General features: G+C 36.8%; 2 protein-coding genes and 1 pseudogene across 4 annotated transcripts in view; 2 read left to right on the top strand and 1 right to left on the bottom strand.

Moving 5' to 3' along the window:
- Positions 1-987: 987 nt before the first annotated feature.
- On the top strand, positions 988-14408 carry LOC127976196 (transmembrane protein 62-like). Its single transcript, XM_052580457.1, has 14 exons — positions 988-1349; positions 2678-2789; positions 2883-3020; positions 5020-5065; positions 5209-5350; positions 5432-5556; positions 7624-7746; positions 7896-8051; positions 8226-8385; positions 8693-8806; positions 9255-9339; positions 9432-9527; positions 10665-10783; positions 10862-14408. Exons 1-14 carry the CDS (start codon positions 1173-1175, stop codon positions 11180-11182), a joined length of 1914 nt encoding a protein of 637 aa, XP_052436417.1. The 5' UTR covers positions 988-1172; the 3' UTR covers positions 11183-14408.
- Positions 14409-14882: 474 nt separating this feature from the next.
- LOC127976011 (prostaglandin reductase 2-like) lies at positions 14883-17153 on the bottom strand (annotated as a pseudogene).
- A 1271-nt stretch (positions 17154-18424) lies between these two features.
- Positions 18425-23074, top strand: part of mideasb (mitotic deacetylase associated SANT domain protein b) — a 28658-nt gene continuing 24008 nt past the window's right edge. The window contains exons 1-2 of one of the 3 annotated variants that reach the window (XM_052580395.1): positions 21782-22130; positions 22427-22487. The gene's annotated coding sequence lies outside the window, so the exon portion shown is untranslated. Of the gene's footprint in view, positions 18583-21781; positions 22131-22426; positions 22488-23074 lie in introns of those variants that run through there. The other 2 variants (XM_052580394.1, XM_052580393.1) reach the window with 2 other exon arrangements.

Below are 23074 nucleotides of genomic sequence, written 5' to 3'. Positions count from 1 at the left end.
TAATTTGATAATTAAATCAACTTCGGGGGTGTAAATTTAGTTCCTGCCAACAGAGATTATTACCTTTACCAACGAACCTGGTTAGAACCTCAAAATGATCAAGCAATAGTTTAAATCGTTTTATTATTAATTTATTAACATCTCATGTATTCATATTAATTTGATCTATTTAAGAACATGATTAATTAACCATGATTAATCGCATCCAAAATAAAGGTTTTTGTTTACATAATGTTTATGTTCTCTGTATATTTATGTAGTCTGTATATTAATATATAAACACACCCACATCAAGTAACTTTTTTTTTTTGCTTAATTTACATAAGACAGCGAACCAACAATGTAAGACACTTTCATTGAGACCAACACAGAGTGTACATTAAAGAGGAAAAAAAATAAGGATGAAACTCAAGTTGTAGTTGATGAAGACATTATAAAGAAAAAAAAAATGATAATAATAGATATTTTGAAAAAGAGAAGAATTACTTTTCAGATTTTCTATTACATTTTTTGAACCATGTGAAGCTATGAAACATTTGACCAAAAAACATTTTGAAACATTTTGACTCACATTTTTTACATTTTTCCATTTACATTTTTTTCCATTTACAAGTATGGATATGATATTTACCCATCAACAAAAAAAAAATTACAACATCAGAGAAGGATGAATTTAAATCACATTTAAAAAATAATTTAATATACAATCAACATTTTGTTATATATCTGTATGTAAATATATACATGCATTATGTATATTTATCTATAAATTATAAATATACACAGTACACACGCATATATTATGTAAACACAAACTTTTATTTTGGATGCGATTAATTGTTTGACATCACTAATTATTTATTATATTTTTAATATTGTAAATAAAAAAAAAATGTAACATTTCAAGTCGGTTAAGCGTAACTTCCGGGCCAAGAGCAGCATAGCTCCGCCCCCTTCGGCCATTTTCCCCTTCCTTCAGTTTTATTTCTCCGGACAGGATACTGTCACCCGGAAGTTTCTAATGGATGATGTTGGCGATTACAGCGCGCTGATTTGCTTGTCACTGAAGCGAGAGCAGGATGTGAGCTGTCGGAATCCCCATCAGTGTCCTCCAGCATGAAGAGGAGAAGCGCTTGACGGGATCTCGGTGAAGGTAGTGTGATCTCGGCAGGATGCTCCGGCTGTTCGCGGCTCTGGTGACTGTTGGGCTGCTGCTCGCCTGCTTCACTTCCTGGCTGGTTGACAGCTATGACAGCTCCCGGCACCCAAAGCGCAGTCTACACCCGTCCAGAGACACCGGCCCCCCGTACCCCGGCGGCCAGCGGGACAGGGTGTTCTGGTTTGTGCAGGTGAGAGAGAGGTCATGAATGTGTCACACTGTCATTAGTCCGTCACTGGGCTCATCGTGTGATTGATTGGGGACGGCTTTTATTTTGCGTTCTGCCATAATAATTAATTCATCGCGCGGTAAAGACGGCTGTTGTGTGAAAGATTTAAGCAATGAAATATTTAGGCAATTGTATTGCCATTGACATTGTATAGTTTAACTGTATTGCCTAACTTCTATAACCATGAGTGCTCGATAAACTGGTATGGTCACGACGAGACGAGTGTGTGTGGGCTACAAAAACTGAAAGGACTTGTTTTCCCCTTGAGGACACGTCACACACTTCCACTGATAGTCTTTTGTAATAAGTCATACAGAGTTTACAGACAGTGTGCTGATTTCATTGATAAATATTAATATGTTACTCTTAATACAAAATACTGGGTAGACCTACAAGAGGTCTTTCCACTAATGCATTTTTTAATAGGTAAAAAAAAACTATATGTATATGCATTATTTCTATTTATGATAGAATAACACCGTTTGAGTAACGCAATAAAAAAAAAGTTAAATCTGTATATATAATATATTATTTTAGAATAACCTTATTATTCTGCTGTTAGTTAATGATAAGTGAAAATATTTATTATATTTATAAATATTTATTATTTATATATAAATGTTATATATATATAACATTTGTAAAGCTGTCTAATATGTGAAGCGGCCAACGATGAAAGCTAATAATTGGTTCTTTAAATATGAGTCTGTAAAGACATATTGACCTGGAAAGACAAATGGAATAGTTATTTTTATTAAAAGATTTCAAAATGGAAGACTTAATTAATGTGTGCGCGCATAACCCTTCTGATCACTATACTGTACAAGAAACTATGATTTAAAACATTGTAAAACATTAAAACGTAACCATCACAACAATTATTTGTCATAAAAATAATATATGTATAATATAGCATCATTCTTTAATTCACCTGCTTAGAAATGTTTGCGCACACTAAAATGACAGTTTTATTAACATATACTGATACTATTTGGTATTTTCTATCTACACTATGTACTGTATGACATCCTGGACACAAATACTTGTCACATCAGATATGTATTATACAGTGTGCATAAAGCCCCAGTGTCATAGTTTGGATGATAAAACATGAATCCTTCTGCTGACTCGCACCCAAGACTTGTCTCCTCTAATATACCAGTGACACTTATTCTATAAACAGGCGAGTTTTGTGTGTGAGATTTCCAGCACTCACCGTTAACTACAAGCATGCTTGTGTGAAACCTCATTATTAACTGATTTCTAAACACGCTGCTTCCTCTGTGCAGGTTTCTGACATCCATATCAGTCGTTTCCGCGATCCCAGGCGCATTCCAGACTTCGAGAAGTTCTGTAGTGACACTATTGATGTGATCAAACCTGACCTCGTGCTGGCCACAGGTGAGCTGCCATACATTGCTTACTGTATATGAAGTCAAATGAGATTTTATACATGCATGCAACATAAACCCACATTTTGACTTTATTTAACAGGGGACTTAACAGATGCAAAGACTGAGAATAAAATGGGCTCTCTTCAGCATGAAGTGGAGTGGCAGGCCTACCACAACGTCCTGAAAAGATCGCGAGTGCTGGAACGAACTAAATGGATTGACATTCGAGGAAACCATGGTGAGTATTATTATTATTATTTTAAATTATGATTTTCAAGGCTGGAGATTAGAAAATATCGATCATTGTCAAACCGGTTTACCCAAACAATCCAACCCGAATTTGAGATAAAATATAACTATTAAAGGGTAGATAGGTAGTGATTTAAAAAATATATATATATTTTTTTTTATTAATATGTATGATGAAAAGGGAAAATATGAAAGATAAAAAACAAAAATAACCTTGCATATGAAAGGTTACGGTTTTTAGAAAAAGTAAGCATGAAAATCCACCTTTAAACATAAACTGGAGCAGAAGCAGACTGTCCAGAGATCATTATGAAGGTTTGGGTGAGAGAGCTAAAATAAAGCGCAGAAATAAGCTTCCTCTTTGCATGTCACTGTTGGTCAGGGACAAATAATTGTTTGTCTTTGTCCCAGTGTCTGTTGGCAGTAAAAAAATTAAAGGACATTGAGTGAAGACAGCTGGACACTCTTATGTCACACTAATGACTTGAAATGAAGCCTACTCTATTAAACAGGATATTGCCGCTTGTTGTGACTCAGAACAAACTATAGTGGGTTAATAACAACTTTGCAATCACAAGGCTGTTTATCATTACTCCTCCAGTTTCCTATCTTTATTTAAAGTGATAGTTTACCACAAAAAGATATTTCTGCAGTGTTATTTATATATATATATATATATATATATATATATATATATATATACATATTTTGAATTAGCTGAATTAGCAATTTTTTCCATAATTTTGTATGTACTTATGTCATTATTTTTTTTTTATATATTTCTATTTAGCTTTAAATTCTTTTACATTTTTTGTAATTTTTGTACTTCAACTTTTTTATATTCCGATAGTTACAATGGCATTCATTATAAATTGATTTTTTTTCATTTATACATATTCCAAACCTATATGATTTTTTTTTTTGACTGTCAAACACAAAAAGAGATATTTAGATAATTTTTCATGCTGCTCTTTTCCATACAATTGGTTGCTGATTCAGACTGAAAACCTAGAAACACGTGCCATAAAAGTACACCTACACCGGTGCGGCTACATTTTGTGAACGGTCGCAGTAGTGTGACACTTCCATTTCCGTTGCATATGAGAAACGTCAAACAAAACAAAAGCGTGAAACGAAATCCCGCTACTCATTTGAGCTGCTAAGCACAGACCGTTTATCAGCTTGGACCATGATGAAAACAAACTGGTCCAAACTCAAAACTGCTTTACCTCGGAAACAAACAGCACAGCGCTGCGAGATCCAGTGAAAAGCGTCTGAATTCGCCGCAGGATGAATAAAGATTGCTGCGAGATCTGGTGAGATGCGATCAAATTTTCAATGACTTTCAAGCATTTCATCCAACTGTTTCCAGCACTTTAAAGCTCCAAAGTGATCCGATTTCGATGTTATTTTTAATGGGATGACCAAAATATACTGTGGTGAACAAACACTAATGTAAAATGTTAAAAATACATCAATCACCATTATAACCTGTAAGTGGCAGCAGATTTGTATTTATAAATGAAAAAAATCACAATTATAAACTGTTCTAAAATATAAAATCATCAAGAAATCAGATTTTTTTTCTTCTGAATTTTGCACTTATTTGTGTATGAAGTACAGTTCAGTTATAGTATTGCGTTGCAGGCTGATTTAAAGGTGTGCCCCTAAATTTTCTGCTTGTGCTCTTAAAAATGTTCAGTCAGGGGTTACAGTGCTCCTAGTACAAATAGTTAGTCTGGAGCCCTGCTATGAAGAATGCATGGACTTTTTGGTGGTGGTTAATGAACATCTCTAATGAACTCCCATATCTCGCATATCATTTTTCCTCTATTCCCGTTATCCCATTTCCCCACAGGTCCTGTAACTGGTGTTACATTACGAAAACTGCCAGACCTGTAATAAGAGCTCAGTTATCAGTTATTTTGTCCCTGCTCTTCTTTCATTTCCAGGAAATCTTGTCTTATATTTTCTTCTTGTCTCCTCAGATGCCTTTAATATTATTTCACTGGAGAGCGTGAACAATTATTACAGGTCTGTACAAATATTACAAATGCAGAACATAATGACTATAAAGCTACAAGAAGGTTCCAATATTAAAGTCGACAGTAATGCGCACTTAATGGTTTTATTGAGAAGAAATGTTGTCTTATTTTTCTCCATTCCTGAACACTTAGGAAATACTCTGCCAATCAGAAAGTTGGATCCTTCCACTACATACACAGAACTCCTTTTGGGAACTACTCTTTCATTTGTGCCGATGCCACTCTGACCCCTGGACCCAAACGACCCTATAACTTCTATGGAATTATCAATCAGGTATTAGAGATTATTTTAGCTTTGCTTCTGTAAATGTGATGACAACTCTCCCCTTCGGCTGAAATGTGATGTTCCCCATAGACTCAGATGGACATGTTGGCGACCTTTAGAGAGGAGAGTCTGAGTAGTAACAACTCCATCTGGTTTGGACATTATACCACTTCCACTGTCATCTCCCCCTTCCCAGGAATCCGAGAGCTCATGAGGTTTGGAAAAATCTTGTGTTGAAACTGTCAACCAATCTGAAATGGTTCCCTACTGACCGCCAATAATGGCCCACTTAGCCAGGAAGAGAGCATGTGACCAGCATATAAAGTGACCAGTAACTGTTCTGTTAGGGGTTTGTTTGTCTGAGATGAGATTACATTACAATAAAGGACCAGCAGGAAAAAATAATAATTAAATAACAGTGCAAAATTTCTATACATGACTATACTGAAAACATTAGAAAACAACTTGTTTTTAGAGTTTGTGAGGTTAAGTCCATATAAAAATTATAATACGATAATATAACATTTTTGATCAGTGGTGTAGATTAATAGAAATAAATACAGTTACTTACAACATCAAGTCTCTACAAAATATTGTAATGAAAACAAGAAAAACAATGGTTGACTTATATATATATATGTATATATATATACTTAGACCATACGCACTTTTGTTTCTGTCCATACAAAAGTAATCATACAAATTATTTCAAATCCGTAACTCAGAAAATCTGAATGTGTGTTTGTGTGCGTATATGTAGGTGTGTATATAAATATATATTAGTATTAGTATTAGTTAATAGTGCTGTCAAATGATTAATATTTTCTTAAATAAAAGTTTTTGTGTACATAATATATGCGCAGGCACTGTGTATATACAGTGGGGATTGAAAGTTTGGGCACCCCTTGCAGAATCTGTGAAAATATGAGTAATTTTAAAAAAAATAAGAGAAAAAATAAGAGGGATCATACCAAATGCATGTTATTTTTTATTTAGTACTGTCCTGAGTAAGATATTGTACATAAAATATTTTAACATTTATTCCACAAGACAAAATAAATGCTGAAATTATTAAAATAACCCTACTCAAAAGTTTGGGAACCCTTGGTTCTTAGGACTGTGTTCTCTTACCTGATGATCCTCGACTGTCTTTCTGTTTTGTGATTGTTGTGCATGAATCCCTTGTTTTGTTCTGAACAGTTAAACTGAGCAGCGTTCTTCAGAAAAATCTTTAAGGTCCTGCAGATTCTTCAGTTTTCCAGCATCTTTACATATTTGAACCCTTTCAAGCAGTGACTTTATGATTTTGAGATGCATCTTATCACACTGAGGACATTTGAGGGACTCAAACACAACTATTAAAAAAGATTCAAACGTTCACTGATGCTCCAGAAGGAAACAAGATGCATTAAGAGCTGGGGGGTGAAAACTTTTGGACACGATGAAGATGGCCAAATTTGTCTTATTTTGTTGAAATATAATTTTTTTTCAATTTAGTTCTGCCCTCCGTAAGCAACAGAAGGTACTTGTATGTTTCCCGGTACACAAATTAAGTACAATTTACCTTGATCTTCAAATTCCAAAAGTTTTCACCCCCCAGCTCTTAATGCATCTCGGGCTCTTAAAGCCCCACTGTGTATGTGTATATATATATGTATATATTCATATGTACATAATAAATAAATACAGTACACACACATATTGTGCAAACAAAAACTTTTATTTTGAATGCGTTTGACAGCACTTATATACATGCGCATATATATATATATATATATATATATATATATATATATATATATATATATATATATATATATATATATCAGTAACTTTTTAATTAATTTATAAATTATTTTTTCAAATATTTCATTTTATTAACCTGTTAAACTTTCCAGTGTTTATTTAAACCTTGTAGCCAGTAGTTTCTTTATTAAAAAATATCTTGATTTAAAAAAACAAAATCCCTATATGTTGCAAAAGTGCTTACAATTTTTGTGTGCAATGATCCGTTAGTGACCTGTAAGTGGCCTGTGACTCTGCCATCTGAAGCTGCGACTTTTCAAATGTCATTCTAAATCCGATCTGAGACCATGCCATCTGACCTTCATCTGAACCCTAGAACACGAATTCTGGTCTGAAATGCTGTAATATTCAGTCACAGTGCTGTTAAACACTTGAAGGGAATAATGCTAAAGAGCTAACAAGCTGCATTCGATTCTGTTTTAAAATATTCACCATATTCTGTTGAGTCTCAAATTTGATCCATTGTTTTTTAACAGTACAGCCGTGGCGTATTTGTGTGGGCACCTACATACACTAGGAGGCTTCATGCCGGTCCTGCACAGTCGACATCAAGGAGGCACGCTGGAGTTAGAGCTGGGAGACTGGATGGACAACCGCAGGTAGGTTCCCACGCTCAAGGGAATGCTGCATGATGAACATAGCTGACTATGTAAGCAAATACAGGAACAACATCTGATATATGAGGAAGACATAGCTTACCTTAGCGGTTATAAAAATGCACTGACACAAAGTTTCTCCCTTGGTTCAGGTACAGGATATTGGCTTTCGACCATGACCTGCTTAGTTTCACTGACATGACGTTTGAGGACTGGCCAGCTGTGCTCATCACCAATCCCAAAGACGCCCAGTACCTGCACCCAGGAGTGGAGCCTCTGGCTCGTATCCGCAGGTCCACGCACATCAGGTGTCTCTACGTGTGTCCTCTTGAAACTCAAAGCGCTCCGAAACATTATCGTCTCTCATCCAAACCTCACGTTTGTGTTTATCCTCTGCATGCTTGTCTTGTTCTGTCCTACGGAGAAACGTCATAGTTTGAGATTGCACTAATTGCTCAATGTGCCGTGTGTCGCTTCTACAGGCTCCTGGCTTTCTCTGAATCTCCAATCACAGCTGTGCATGTGAATGTGGATGGAGTTTCACTGGGGAAAGCGTTTAGCGCAGGGGGTCCTTTATACGTGCTGCAATGGGACCCAACGCTATACACTACAGGACTGCACACGATCAGAGTTAAAGTGGAGGTAAATAATGATTCGAACAAACCCCTATTTCTAGTATTAAACATGGCTCATTTAGAAGAGGTGCTGTTGCTCTTCTAAACCGTTTTGCCTGGTCCTGTAGACTTTATAAGAGTAATATCTGGAGACCAGAATATTGTAGAGATGGGCTTCAGCAACCAACAAGAAAACACAGGAGAACAACATGCCATGAAAACCTTAGCAAACATAGCAATTGTTTATTTGAATGGATAGAAATGGTTGTATTGTTACTGTAAGGAAATGGTACAGTGTGAGCTTTTCTCATTTGTGCTCTGGCTCCGTGTCCCAGGACTCTGCAGGTCGCTCAAAAGTGCGAGAGCAGCCATTCACACTGGAGGAAGGCCTCACTCCTAGCTTCGGCTTCATGCAGTCCTTCATCCTCCTCACAGACCACTACATACTGGTACAAAAATGAAAGCAAATCATTGATCTCAATAAATATTGGAATGGCTGTTTACTTCATTCTTCAGTTAGGGATGGAGATAAAATGAGGGGATAAGGGAAAAAATGAAAATTCTGTCATTAATTACTCACCCTCATGTCGTTCCAAACCCGTAAGACCTTTGTTCATCTTCAGAACACTAATTAAGAAATTTTTGTGAGTTACTGACACTTTTTGTGAATAATTTTTGGGTGAACTATCCCTTTAAATTCTCATAGCTTTAAACATGGCATAATTAATTATATTGTATTGGATTTTTAGAAGATTAAAATCTGTGTCTGGGATAAGGATTCAACAGTAAATACTCTGCATAAAACACATTTATCACAAAAGTACATCAAAAGTTTATAGTTAATAGTTTGCTGTTAATGAATATCATATGCATGTCAATGGCTGTGTGTTTTCACAGGCACGGATTGGCTTTGTGGGCATAGTTTTACTAAACCTTGCTGGGCTTGTGCTCTTCAGATTTATGCCTGTATCTTCTATAAGAGGTATTTATGTGGTCCTGTCATTATAACTGAATATAAATGGTCTTCAGGAGCATAATAGACACTTAACACTATATACTCTTATAATCCATCAGGATTGTCCTCTCAAGAGTGGACATCTCTGCATCTTGTCAGTAAAAGCAACACGTTCTTCTATCCTCTGCTGCTGTTCAACCTGTGTACAGCATTAGGTAAGTCGTATTATAAACGTACATTAAGCATTATCAAATTGACTACAGAGAGCACCAATGGCCTGACGATTGTTTTTACACTTAACCGCATGATCTGAACCTTGTTTAATGATGACTAATATTTAATTCAAGTGTCCACTTTATCTTTATTATTTGGCCGGAAATGCTTTATTTTGTAATCGCATATTGGGAAAGATATTGATTTATTCTCTTGTGCTTGCATAGGTTTATAAATGATTTACCTTATAAATCTGAGGAAATGGCGCACATTACGTTCCCAGATGAATGTTATAACAAAACAACATGCAGAGATGGAGTCTGAGATGCTCCCCACATGTAAATGATAACAGCCGCTCCAAGATGTATGAACTCAACCTACAATACACGCTTGTAAATAATTATATATACGTATATTAAACCTGCATCAAATATATTTATTTAATTAAATCACAGCATTTGACACTTTCACAATAACATTATGATTTTTAAATGGGTTTAATATATCATTGAGTCTTGGAAAATGGTCTAATAATGCATTTATGGATTCTCCTCTGGGGAACGTGCCACTTCCGGTATTTTGTCAGTTAGTAGGCACGGTTAACTGAGTACTTGAATTGAATCGAGGAATCCTGACAGCCCAGGCCTAGTCTGAATTTACATTCAACACCATATGGATGTAGAGGGATCGTTCACCCAAATGAAAATTTAGCTGAAAATTTACTCATGTTGTCACATTCTAAATGATATTTATTATAACAAGTTGTTCTGTGGAACACCAAAGATAGATTAAACTGAAAAAAATGATTTAGTCCCATTTACTTTCATTGTATGAACAAAAAAAACAAATGTGTTTTTCTTCAAAATATCTCCACAAAATAAAGAAAGTCATACAGGTTAGGAATGACATGAGGGTGAGTAAATCTTGACGCTGACAGAAACAGAATTTTTAAGGTGTCACTTGTTTTGATCCTCATAAGGTTACACTGCGAAATGAATAATCATGATTACAATATCAAGGGAAAATTTGAAATTGTGTAGCCCTTCTTAGTGAAGATTTTTCAGAATGAACTTGGTCTCAACATGTCCTTGCAATTACTGTGAAGAAAGAACAGAGCATTTTATATTCTGTTTTTTCAGGTCCATGGTTCATTGGCGAAGTCATTGATGGACACAAAGGAGCCTGCTTTGCTTTTGGCGTGTTTGTGGATGGCCATTTCCTTCAAGGCAGTCTTTCCTATGTCGTGGGAGTCACACAGGTAATTCAAGACCTACAGTAGGTGCAGATCATACTAATCGTAAAGACCGGGTCCTAACATGCCGTCTGTCATCCACAGGTGCTCTTCTTCAATATGCCTCTCACTTATTACCTCTGCTGGAGTCTTCATCACAGGTCTCGCGGTACCAGCTTTCGCTCGCATTTCTGCCGGCCAGGCAGACGCTGGAGGAATCTGGCCATGCACATGGGCATGCTGGTCCTCATGATTTGGCAGGCCTATTCTTGCTACTTCCTGCTGGAGACCTATGGGCTGCTGGCATTCTTCCTCTCTCCCGTACGTACCTGGGCCCTGCTCATGGGTCTGCTGTTGGTGTACAGGGCATGGTGGGGAACACCACCTAACTTCTTCAGTGGCAGAAAGACCAAGCGGCCATCATGACGGTGACAGCTGAAGAGAGGCCTTCACCTGCATCATGTTTTATGCCAAGCTCTTCCCTCCATTCACAGCGGTCTTCACGATAGAGATAGAGGATAGAGAAAATAGTATTCAGTTAATATATAATAATATCTTAATGTTTCTGAATGAAACTGCCAACGATCAGTCAATATGGATCCTCAAATTGTTTTAATGCATATAAACTACACCGTAAAGAAGGGATTCTATAATTTTTTTACACCTGTAGACAAGGTATAATACGTGAAGGATGATTTAAGGGATGAAGCCAGTCATTATGGGCTATTAATGATTTTATCTGCCAATCTACCAAAGTAGTTCCAAAAGAAGCCAAAGCATAAAGCTTTGCATGTCACCAAGCAACACACAGATTTAAACTGTGTATGGAACGCTGCTCAGCCAATCAGATTAGACCAGGGGTGTCCAATCCTGCTCTTGGAGGGCTAATATCAGTTTCCCTCAAGGGCTGTCACTGCCAATTATTTTAGTAGTCAGGTATTCAGTCGATTATTCTGACGATTAATCGTGTAATCGGATTACTGTACTTCATTTTTTTGTAGTAAAAAATTAGCCCTAAGCGAACAATAGCCTTTTAAAATTACTTCAAATGTATATACACTAGTCAACATTTGAAGTGGATCAAAATATTTAAATCAAAGTTGTCCTTAAACCTAAAAGCATAATGCGTTCTTGTCTTAGGAAAACTTTGAACTTTTTTTATCCACTTCAGATGTTGACTACTGTGTAATAGCAATGAGGCAATAATAATTAGTTCAAATAAAGTATCAAAAGCAAGTAATCCTATGGTTTTCTTGAACAAAACTGTTAAAATGCATAATGTATTAGAAACGAGCTAACGTACATTACGCATTATAACAAATGCCTGCAGAGGGCGCCACTCACAACATTTAATTCAATGGTCCACTTAATCTTTCATTTTAGGCTGTTTCTTTATGACAGTTTCTTGAATACGTGTACATCAAATCTCAGAGCAAGGGTTTAAACTTTTATTTTAAATTGTGATTGACAGTTATCATATTGAGAAAGTAATGTATTCCCCAGTGTATGTGCAAGTTTATAAATGATTATCCTTACAAATCTGATTCTGATTCAACTGAATCTGGTGCACATTGCATTCCCAGATGAATGTTATGGTAAACTCAAACTCACAGCAATATGCGGAAATGGAGTTTGAGATGATCCATGCATGGAAATTATAACAGTTTGTGTAGAGCAGCATTTACTGCTAACTGAACCACTCTGACATGCACTTACGTAACCTGTACGCATGTTAATAAAGCGCATATATTTCATTGAATCATAGCTTTGGGAATTCACAGTAGCATTATGCTTTATTATAATTTTAAAATGGTTATTATTTATGCAGCCTTGGTAAACGGTCTTATAATGCATCTTGTCAGATTACTCGACAATGGCCAAATGCAATAGAGGATTTTTAAAAACTGAGTACTCAAATTAAATGGATGAATTGTGACAGCCCTATTTCCCTTCAACACACTTGTCTGGAAGTTTGTAGTGCGTTTGAAGACCCTGATTACTATGGTTCAGGTGTGTTAAATTAGGGTGGGACCTAAACTCTGCAGGACAGAGGCACTCCAGGAACTGAATTTGACACCCCTGGATTAGACGATCAGGACTCTATAATGACTAAATGACTGTACATTATCGCACTTATTACACCGCTACTTAACAAAATAAATATTGAATTTGAGCTCTTTTAAATTTATTGCAACAAGAAATTGCCTTGAACAGGGTCCAATTACATGTTTTAGAAGTCATTGTACAAAATTACTTGACACAGAATGCCAACACTGACAAGAATATGTCGGCATTAAAGGGATAGTTCACCCAAAATTGACATCAGTTACTCAATTAATTCCATACGTGTAGGACTTTCGTTCATCATTCATCAAAACACAAATGAAGATGTTTTAAGAGAAGCTCAACCACACATGCTTGATGCATGAGAACAAACCAAACTTTTCCAAGCAGGAAAGGGACAGAAATATTTCAGTAATCATTAAAACATCTTTATTTGTGTTTCAAAGACTTTCAAGTGTTGTGTATTATGTTTTGATATCATTTTGAACAACAACTAACTGATTATACATATTACAAATGATGAAACCACTATATTTATCTAGATGAGAATGAATGTAGAACATTTTTGTTGCATAGTCACAGTTAATACACTTAATAATGTCCACTTCAACACATGCTGAGGATTAAAGCCAGACTTTTTGGACTGCTGAAGGGAACATCCCAATGCAGCACATAAAAGAAGACACTGAACACATGGAAATAGTCAAATGTGCACAACTCTGTCAAACGTTTATTAGGGAAATGTTGTGAAGCAGCTCTTTTATAGTAGGTTTTTGACAGTTGCAGACCACACAAACACAATGGCCATCAGTTAGTTTGAAAAGCGGCTCTGGGTTGCCATTGAGGTCTGCCTTTTTTGCCCTCATAATCCAGAAAGAGCTGTGACAAGAGTTTCTGGTGGATTCACTGACATTCCCGTTGTCTCTCAGGAAAGTAAAGACTTGAACAATAGGCTGCTCTAGTTTGTCTTTCAATGCCCTGAATGTTTTTGTTTTTTTAAAGAGTTTTGTTGCCATTTTAAGGCGCATAACAGTGAGAACGAACCTTTTTAGAAGATTCCACATTTACTCTGTATGTTAATCTAGATTTGTGGTGAACCAACAGGACTTTGAACGTTTGATGATGAAATATCTGCTAATATGTGATTTGGTTTGAACTGCTGTATATCTTGTTTTATTTTTATGTTTTAGTATGCATCCACATTGATATTGTAATGTATATTCCTTCCAGCTGTTCTGCACTGTTTCATGGGCATTCTGGGTTTCTCTGGGTCACGTGGCTTTTGTAGTTCATGCCGGAAAGTGCTGTTCACATTTGTTTTGTGGAAGGCACAAAATAGGTTCTTTTCAGTGAATAATGAATACATATTTACTTGGAATTGAATCAGAATTCTCTTTTAACAATTTGCTTCACCACAAAATACTGCCAAAATAGATTCTTTATTCTGTTTTACACCTGACAATGTTGCTTTCCAACATGAAATTACCTCAATTTATATTTGCCATGTTTCTGCAACTCTGAATCATCTTGTATTGAGATTTATATTGTTTTTTTATGTACACCAAATTAAAGGGGTTTCATATTGTGACATATTTTGTTGTTTCCTTTCTTTCCTTTGACACAGAAATAATGACTGATGAAAGATCAGACTTGCAGGAATAAATTACATTTTTTTATATTTATAAAAATGGAAACAGTTATTTCAAATCATAAAGATTTTTGATCAAATAAATGGGACTTTCCCAAATACTTGTTAACATACTATATGTATGTGCATTTTCAGTGTCAAACCTCAAACGGTGCTTGAAACTATATACATATTACCAAAAACTGACAGTAAATTTATTTTAAAATTGACACTTAGAGCAAGGCAAACATCATTACATTACAAATTTTAATTTTAATGTTGGGTGAACTATTTCCTATAATTTTATTTTTTTACATGTTAGGTCAACTTAGCTGATGCATTTATTCAAAATGACTTGCAGCACACTTAAAGGGACAGTCCCACTGGAGAAACCTCAAATATCTTTTTGATAGTCCCTTTTTAGTTACCTTTCGGTTACCAGCCCAGATTTATAATGACTGCACCAGATGCAGATGTTTGACAACGTTTACCGATATTGCCTCCGGTCATCATGGAGCAAAACGCCCCTGAAATATGCATAGTGCATACATGCATTAAAATAAACACAGTTCATGCAATATGCATGCAAAGTACACTTCAATACACGAGAAAATAATAACAATAATAAACTCACACCTCCCATGTTTTCTATACCATTTACAACAGTTTCCAACACCTGTAAAATTAAGAGGAGAAATACAATGTACAAAAGGTTTATGGCATCTTTCATGTGAGGAAACATCTGGCCCGTCTTTACCCAGCGGCTGAGCTGCACAAGATCTTCTTCATGCTTCTCAATGTAGTTCAACACAACAAACCTCTCCCTGTGAACATATTATTGTATTGTTGCAAGTTGGTAATATGATACCATGTATACAATCGATAAAGTATGTTTGTAACCAGAAGGTAACCACCGGGATGCATCTGCACAGGGAGCGTATTGCACGTGAACACAAATGACCCACAGAAACTGACATAAACACTGAGGGCAGGACATACTGTACCTGTGATATAACAGCATCACTGATGGGACCCCCTATGTTGTCAAAGTATACATCAATGTCTGTGGGGCAGTGCTCCCTCAGCGCTGAGCTGATATCTCCTTTTTCGTGGTTTATCCCTGCTGTAAAACCCAGCTCTGTTACCAAGGCCTGGCATTTCTGGTCAGAGCCACAAATACCCAAACTATTTTCAAAATATGACACAATAAATAAAGTTTTTTTTTTTTTTCCAATGTTAACTTACTTTTTAGTATTTATTATTTTTATTATATTTATTTATATTTTATACCCAAACATCATGAAATATAAAAAAATATTATTACGTTCCTGGGAGTCGCACCTGACACCATCTGTTTTATCATAAGATGTGTGATTTTACAGGATCTGACTGATTATTAACTTTGACATACAGTCATGCAGGGGTCCTGTCAATGATATCATTTCATATTTTAGGTTGTTTTGTCATGTTGATAGCACCAAATGACTTTGATTTGCTACACAAAATATTTTAGCAAAACTGTGTCATTGCTTTTTTCTGAGTAATAATAAATTATTATTCTAAACTAGGTTCATATTTAAGAATTTATATGTAAGAATTTCATTATTTAATGAGTTCTCTGTTCTTTATTACTGAATCAGTTGTATTACCATAATAATTTTCACTTTATGCCCCACCAAAAAAGAAATCATTCATATATATATATATATATGCTAATTTACATATAATTGATTGATTTATTAATTTGGTCACACTTTATTTTAAGGTCCAATTTCTCGCTATTAACAAACCATTACTATGACTTTTGCCTTAAAAAACTCTTAATTAGCTGCTTATTAAAAGTTAGTATGCTAGTTATTAAGTTTAGGATTAAGGATGTAGAATATGGTCATGCAAAATATGTTTCATTAGTACTAATAAACAGCCAATATGTTAATAATGTGCATGCTAAACAATTTTAATAGTGAGAATTTGTCCCTATACTAAAGTGTTACTAAGTCTAACAGTCCAACAAAAATATAGTGAATAGACCGATTTCCTATTTCTAGTTGCATATTACCTGTCCAGCAATCGACCCACAAGCTCCAGCTGCTCCACTGATGACCATCTCCTGCTGGCTTCCTGGAGTCACATGACCTTTCTCTCTCACACCTAATAGAGCAGTGAGTCCAGGCATGCCCAGCGCTCCTAGAACATACGACAGGTGACCATCGACCATCTCTGGGTCAACCTGCGAGAACCAGTACACCACACATCCACAAACCTGAAGACTATGAATCAACCTTGCCAAAATGAGCACTGTACCTTTTGCAAAAGGCTGCCATCCATCACACTGTAGGTTTGCCAAGGCCAGTTGAATGAGGTGACAGTAGTGCCCAGATAATGCCTGACTTGCTGGCCTCCACTACACCAACTCCATCTCCATCCATCCACACACTCCCCTAATCTCCATGGCAACATTCATCTCCAGGATCATCGTTCATGCGACAGTGCTGCACTGAGTTTGGTGTTAATATTCAATTCAATTCAATTCAGTTTATTTGCCAGACTCATGTCCAAAAGCCACGCAAGACAGGACAGATAAAAACAAACAAAACAAACAAACAACAATCAGTAAGAAAAAAAAAAGCAAATACAATAATTAAAATACATACAGACATTTCAGCCAATGCACTCTCAGTCTGGATGTGTACCTGTAGCAACTCACTAAGGGATTTGAGAGTGCAACCATAATACTGTTAGTAGACTCATCCAGACGCTGCATAAATTTAAACATCAAATGTCTTAAAAGTGCTTTCAGTGTGGTTACTCCTACAGATACAAACATCTGACTAGCACTCCCTCCTCTGGGAACCTTGAGTTAAATTCTCATTGCATCATTGTAGGCAACTTGTAACTTCTGCATGGTAGATTTTTTGTAAGAAGACCACAGATGGGCTGTATAGAGAGGTGTACAGTAAGCTTTGAACAGAGCCACTTTAACTCGAGTAGAACAGTAACTAAACTTACGTGCTATAGTGTTTGCCTGTGCATATAACTTATAACACTGTCTGTATATGTCATCATCATCATTCATATCATCTGCAATACAATGACCAAGGTATTTAATCTTTTTGCAGACCTCAAGACAATTATTGGCTAGCATGAACACAGGAAAATTAAGCAATTTTTCCTGTTTCGTTCTGCATATTAAAACAGCACTTTTGCTGCAATTGTATTTTATATCAAATTTCGTGTTAGTTCCAAATTAGTTCTAAAATCGAATTATAAAACGGATAGATAGTTCCGGTCCTTGATTCTGATTGGTTGAGTTCTTAGCTGTTTTAAATTAATCTATAAATATACACCTTTGTTTACTTCTGTGTGTTGCTTGGGAACCACTTTGTTGGAACCACAGCCTGTTTCTGAGGAACTACATTGTTCGGTGGAAGAATTCTGTTTTTATCAATATCATTACACTTTATTTGCTCTGTTTTATTCTGTGAACTAATGTGAACTCTTAACTAGTGTGAAACCTCACTACGTATATGGAATAACCGTTTTATAAAAGCAATAAGCCCCGAGAATGTATAACAGCCAAGTGGTTTCCACTGTTGTGAATTAAGTTTAAACTATTTTAGAATTGCTAGTTTTATTTAAATGATATGAGTCGAAGTTGTTGACTCGAGATCGAGAACCTCTCGGACTGATTCAGTTCGATTCACAAACGAATCGTTCAGAACGTTCTAGTTCGAATGATCCCTAAACGATTCACAAGAATGATTCGGGCATAGCGAATCCTTTACCTTGGACACTAGTGCGAATCTTTACCATGTGATTTTTATATAGGATCGTTTAACAAATGTCTTTTTATAGTAATCCCTTTTTAGCACACATGACATTAGGATGAGGAGTTGTATATATGTATATTTAATTGTAAACTTGCCACAACGTTTACTAAAGGTGTCTCCTGAATTAAATGTGCAAGAGAAAAATTTACATCACTTTGGAATTTGCAGCGGGTGGCGCTCTTGCTACGAACGAGGAAGTGACGCTACGATACATGAAAAGGCTTTAAGTTTTTTTCTCCCTTTTTTTATTGAAAGCAACCCGAAAAAGATCTGGATCGCTGGACCATATCGCATATGTTTTACAGGTAATGTAATGCGCATTGACTCCTTTCCAACTAGATCCAGTTTGAATCCACTCGTAAAGCATAGATTTATGATGAGTTTCTGCAGGACGTCGAAAGCAGTCCTTGTTCTTCTGGAGAATGAATTCGTTTGGGGGGTTCCGTACTTTTGACATAAACAGTTAGATCCGTCTCTGTCAGTGTTGCTAGTGGCGAACTGTTTCATGTAAACACATTCATGCAGGAACACAGCAAGCGCTGCAGCTACACGTGAGCAACAGAAAGTGCTTTTTAGACGAACAGTTGTGTTGCAACAAATGTCCAACGATTTCTTCCCTCGTTAGTAAATACAAGCGTTCCCTTTAAATCAGTGACCGTGTTATTAGCGCTTGTACCTGCATTATGATAATGGATCATGTTACTGTTGTGCAACATTTGGTCGTGTTGCAACAACTGTGTCATATAAACTTGTGTCAGCCTCCCCCCTAAGCCATCACAGTGCAGTGCACGGGGGTTTACATCTCAAAATTGGTTATGTACTTCCAGTTTGGTTTCTGGGTGGGAATCATGCGTGCGTTGTAACTATTAAATAGGCATGCATTTACCCGCACGTCTGCATTTTATGATTAAGAAGGCTGCATGCAATATGCACCTACTTACAGTAATGTCTGAGAATTATATTTTACACACGCGAATAGCATTCAAGGTATCAGATTGTTTACTGAGGCTGGTACAGCACATGCCATACACTGTGAATGGCTGGCCGCATGTCTGGTGGCTTTGCACTTTATTTTAAGGCACAGCAGAGAGAGAGAGAGAGAGTGACACGATGAGGCCTATGGGTGTCTCTTCACTCACGACAGCACATGCTCGATCATGTCCGTGCTGCTGAGCCTCTGCACGCATGCACAAATGCTCCCAGTTCTAGGCGTGATTAGTGTTACACAGAGTTCAGAAGTATCTCAAATATTGTTGAAAAGGGAGTCTGTCTTACAGCAGTTGCCTTGACATTGCGCACTCTTATCATAATCATATGTTCACAATGTTCCCTTGTAATATTGATAGCAATCCTATCAGCGAGAATGGATTGAGAGTGTGAGAGACTTTCTAGTTGTAACGTTACTTTCCGTATGGAAGAGTGGGGAGTGTTGACTGTTGTAACACTCTTTTTATTCTTTTTCTTTTCAGAAAAGTCTCCAAGATTCTGAAATCATATTTTTTTATTTGTCTGCTACATGTTAAAGTAGTTTAGGAATGCACAATTTAAACTGTAAATTAGTGTCAGGTACAAAGAGTTATGCTACAATCCACCTCACTAGTGAGCGTAGCAACCTGGACATTGAAGTGTTATGCATGATTTCTGCATAACACTTCAATTTCTGTTCATTTTGAATATTTTATTTTAAAATTCGATTTTAAAGCTGTAAACAGGCCAGTGAAACCTTTTCACATATCTGTTTTTTTTTTTTTTTTAAAGAATGGGAAGTTACCATAGTTAGGTAAACATCTATGAAAGTGACATTCAGCCAAGTATGGTGACCCATACTCAGAATTTTTGCTCTGCATTTAACCCATCCAAAGTGAACACACACACACACACACTGTGAGCACACACCCGGAGCAGTGGGCAGCCATTTATGCTGCGGCGCCCGGGGAGCAGTTGGGGGTTCAATGCCTTGCTCAAGGGCACCTAAGTCATGGTACTGAGGGTGGAGAGAGCACTGTACATGCACTCCCCCCCACCCCACATCTCCTGCCGGCCCGAGACTCGAACTCACAACCTTTCGATTGCGAGTCCGACTCTCTAACCATTAGGCCACGACTACCCAAAAGTGGTAAACGGAAACTAGAACAAAATTTTTTTTATCATTCAGATTTTTTTCAGTACCAAAAGAAAAATCCATGATTGCATCGCTCGGGGAAGTCGTGGTCTAGTGGTTAGATAGTTTGACTCCTAAACCCTAAGGTTGTGGGTTTGAGTCTCGGTCCATCAATACCTTGAGCAAGGCCCAATTGCTCCCCTGGTCGCTGAAGCATAAATGGCTGCACACTGCTCCGTGTGTGTTCACTGCTGTGTGTGTGCACTTAGGATGGGTTAAATGAAGAGCATGAATTTTGAGTATGGGTCACCATACTTGGCTGAATGGCATGTCACTTTCGAATATTTCTATGACTTCACAAAGGGGGGGTGAATTTTATTTTATAATTAAAATAAACAGTTGAGCCAATAAGAAATGAGCAAAGCACAATGTTTTATTTAATTTTATTTTATAATTAAAATAAAATTATATATATATATATATATATATATATATATATATATATATATATAATATATACACACACATATATATATATATATATTGACACCCACACTAATTTAATAAGCACCCTCAGCACACGCAGCAGTGTTAACTAGCTTTCTGTAATTTAATGACAAAATATAATGTTAGAACCATCACATTAATAAAAAAATGAAAAATCATCATAACAGTTCATCAAAAAATAAATAAATAAAACATTGTGCTTGCAAGTCTGTGTTAGTCACTCTCACGATTGTGGGAAGTGTAGGCCTATACATTGTGCAAAATGGGACAATCTTTGTATCCAGTATAAGTGCACAGGATAGTGTTACAACCCCTGCCACCTGCTCAGACATGATATTTCTAGTTAAACCTTTAGATGAAAAGCTAATGCAGATGTTGTATGTCAAATTCAACTGCTGATTCAGACGACAATGATCACACATTAAAATACACATACTGGTCCTATATCTTGTGTATTTTAACATGATCTGTATTGTCAAATCAGGAAGGTGCTGGTCATAGTAATTTGACCACTGTAGCTCATTTCTTATTGGTTCAACTGTGTTAGTGTTACAACACACTTTGTGTTACACCACTCCCTGGTTTCCAATCCAAACAACCACACAGTTTAGCCCTTTTTTTATTATTATTTTGTTGTGATTAACATCATAACTGCCATGTCTGAATTGCTGGTTTTCAGTCTGAGCCTCCTCTTTTTGCTCACTGACCACACATTTCTAATAAGTTCATTCACTGGATCCGGTGGGGATGTTTGGTACAAGCCATGATATTAAGAATGTTTCCCAGTGACGGAATTTCCCGCATGGCCCGTGCATTTGCAGTCATTTACAGCGCCCCGCATGGAAGGGGAAATGCCTTATATGGTAGCGGAAGTGGGTGTGGCCAGCGGGACAGTAAGGGATCACAAGACTTCAGCTGAAAGAGAATGTGTTGTTCCATACTTCATGTACGTGTGAACTACACTCTTTGGGCGTTTTGATTCGCATGCGGGTGCAATAATAACGAAATCGCGTGCAATTGTTTTGAAAAACGCCACGCCATTTTGTCAAAGAAGCCCTCCATTTCCATTTCTCAGTGGTTACGTTTGCACAAGGATCTACCTCTTGACTTGAATATTACTGGAGTGAGGTCAGCATTGCATGACTCAATCGTGGATAAGCATGCAGTCATTTCTCTACTATTGCATTGGACACTGCAGTTGTTCTTAAGGCGACCTGGAAACAAACGTAGAAGACAACAAGCGCGGTAAGGATGCATTTTAAACGCTTAATAATACATGTTTAGGAATGTTTAGCAAACAGAAGTCATGTAGGGGATACCATTATTAAGTTTTAGCAGAATATTAGTCGAATTCGTACGTGCGCTACGTGTGGCTCTTACTCCATACTGAAAGCATGAAACTAACTTGCGCACAAATTACAATTATCTCCAGAGTTGACAACTAGGAAGAGAACGAATGGGGGGCTTGTCATATACCACGTTTATTATCTTGCTGCTCAAGCATGCTTCATAGGGTGTATTGTTGTCTCACTTTGTTGCAGACTGCAGTGTGACACGGAATTAGTGACTGGATAATCCCTTTTCTGCAACAAAGAACTTCTGGTAAATAGCGCTGAGCTGGCTTCCCTAAGAAGGGGGGTCCAGGGAGGGCACCCAGTATGCAAACACTCTGTCTGTGCCTCAAAATATATTGAGCTGTTTACCCAGACAGCTTTTTGAGGGGCTTGAATGCGCTTTTCGAACGTTCGAACGCAACGCGTCCGTCCTGCGTCGCGTAAATAAAACGCGTTGAAGTTAAAGGGATAGTAGCACAAAATGAGAGCTCTGTCGTTTATTTACACGCCTGTTTATCCAAACCCGTACGGTTTGCTTATTATATGGCATACAAAACAAGATGTTAGTCAGTGTCAGTCACTATTGACTTTTAGCACAAAACGAAAGTGGCTCTCACGAATGGTTGTCATTTTGCTTAACATCTCCTTTTCCACGGAACAAATATAGTCATACAGGTTTGGAACTACACGAGAGTGAGTAAATGACCGCATTTTAATTCCTGGGTGAAATAGTAATTTAAAAGTAGATAAACTCTGTAAAACTAGATTAAATAGAGACCCCGTTCTGTGTCTACGCCCCCTAAAATGCTGTCTAGTGAAGCAGCAGACTACGTCTTGAGCCACTAGATTTCTCTG

This window comes from Carassius gibelio, chromosome B17 (genome assembly GCF_023724105.1).
Source record: "Carassius gibelio isolate Cgi1373 ecotype wild population from Czech Republic chromosome B17, carGib1.2-hapl.c, whole genome shotgun sequence".
In the NCBI taxonomy this organism is placed as follows: domain Eukaryota; kingdom Metazoa; phylum Chordata; class Actinopteri; order Cypriniformes; family Cyprinidae; genus Carassius; species Carassius gibelio.
The sequence above is the reverse complement of the archived record's forward strand: the minus strand, read 5'-3'. Positions and strand labels throughout refer to the sequence as shown.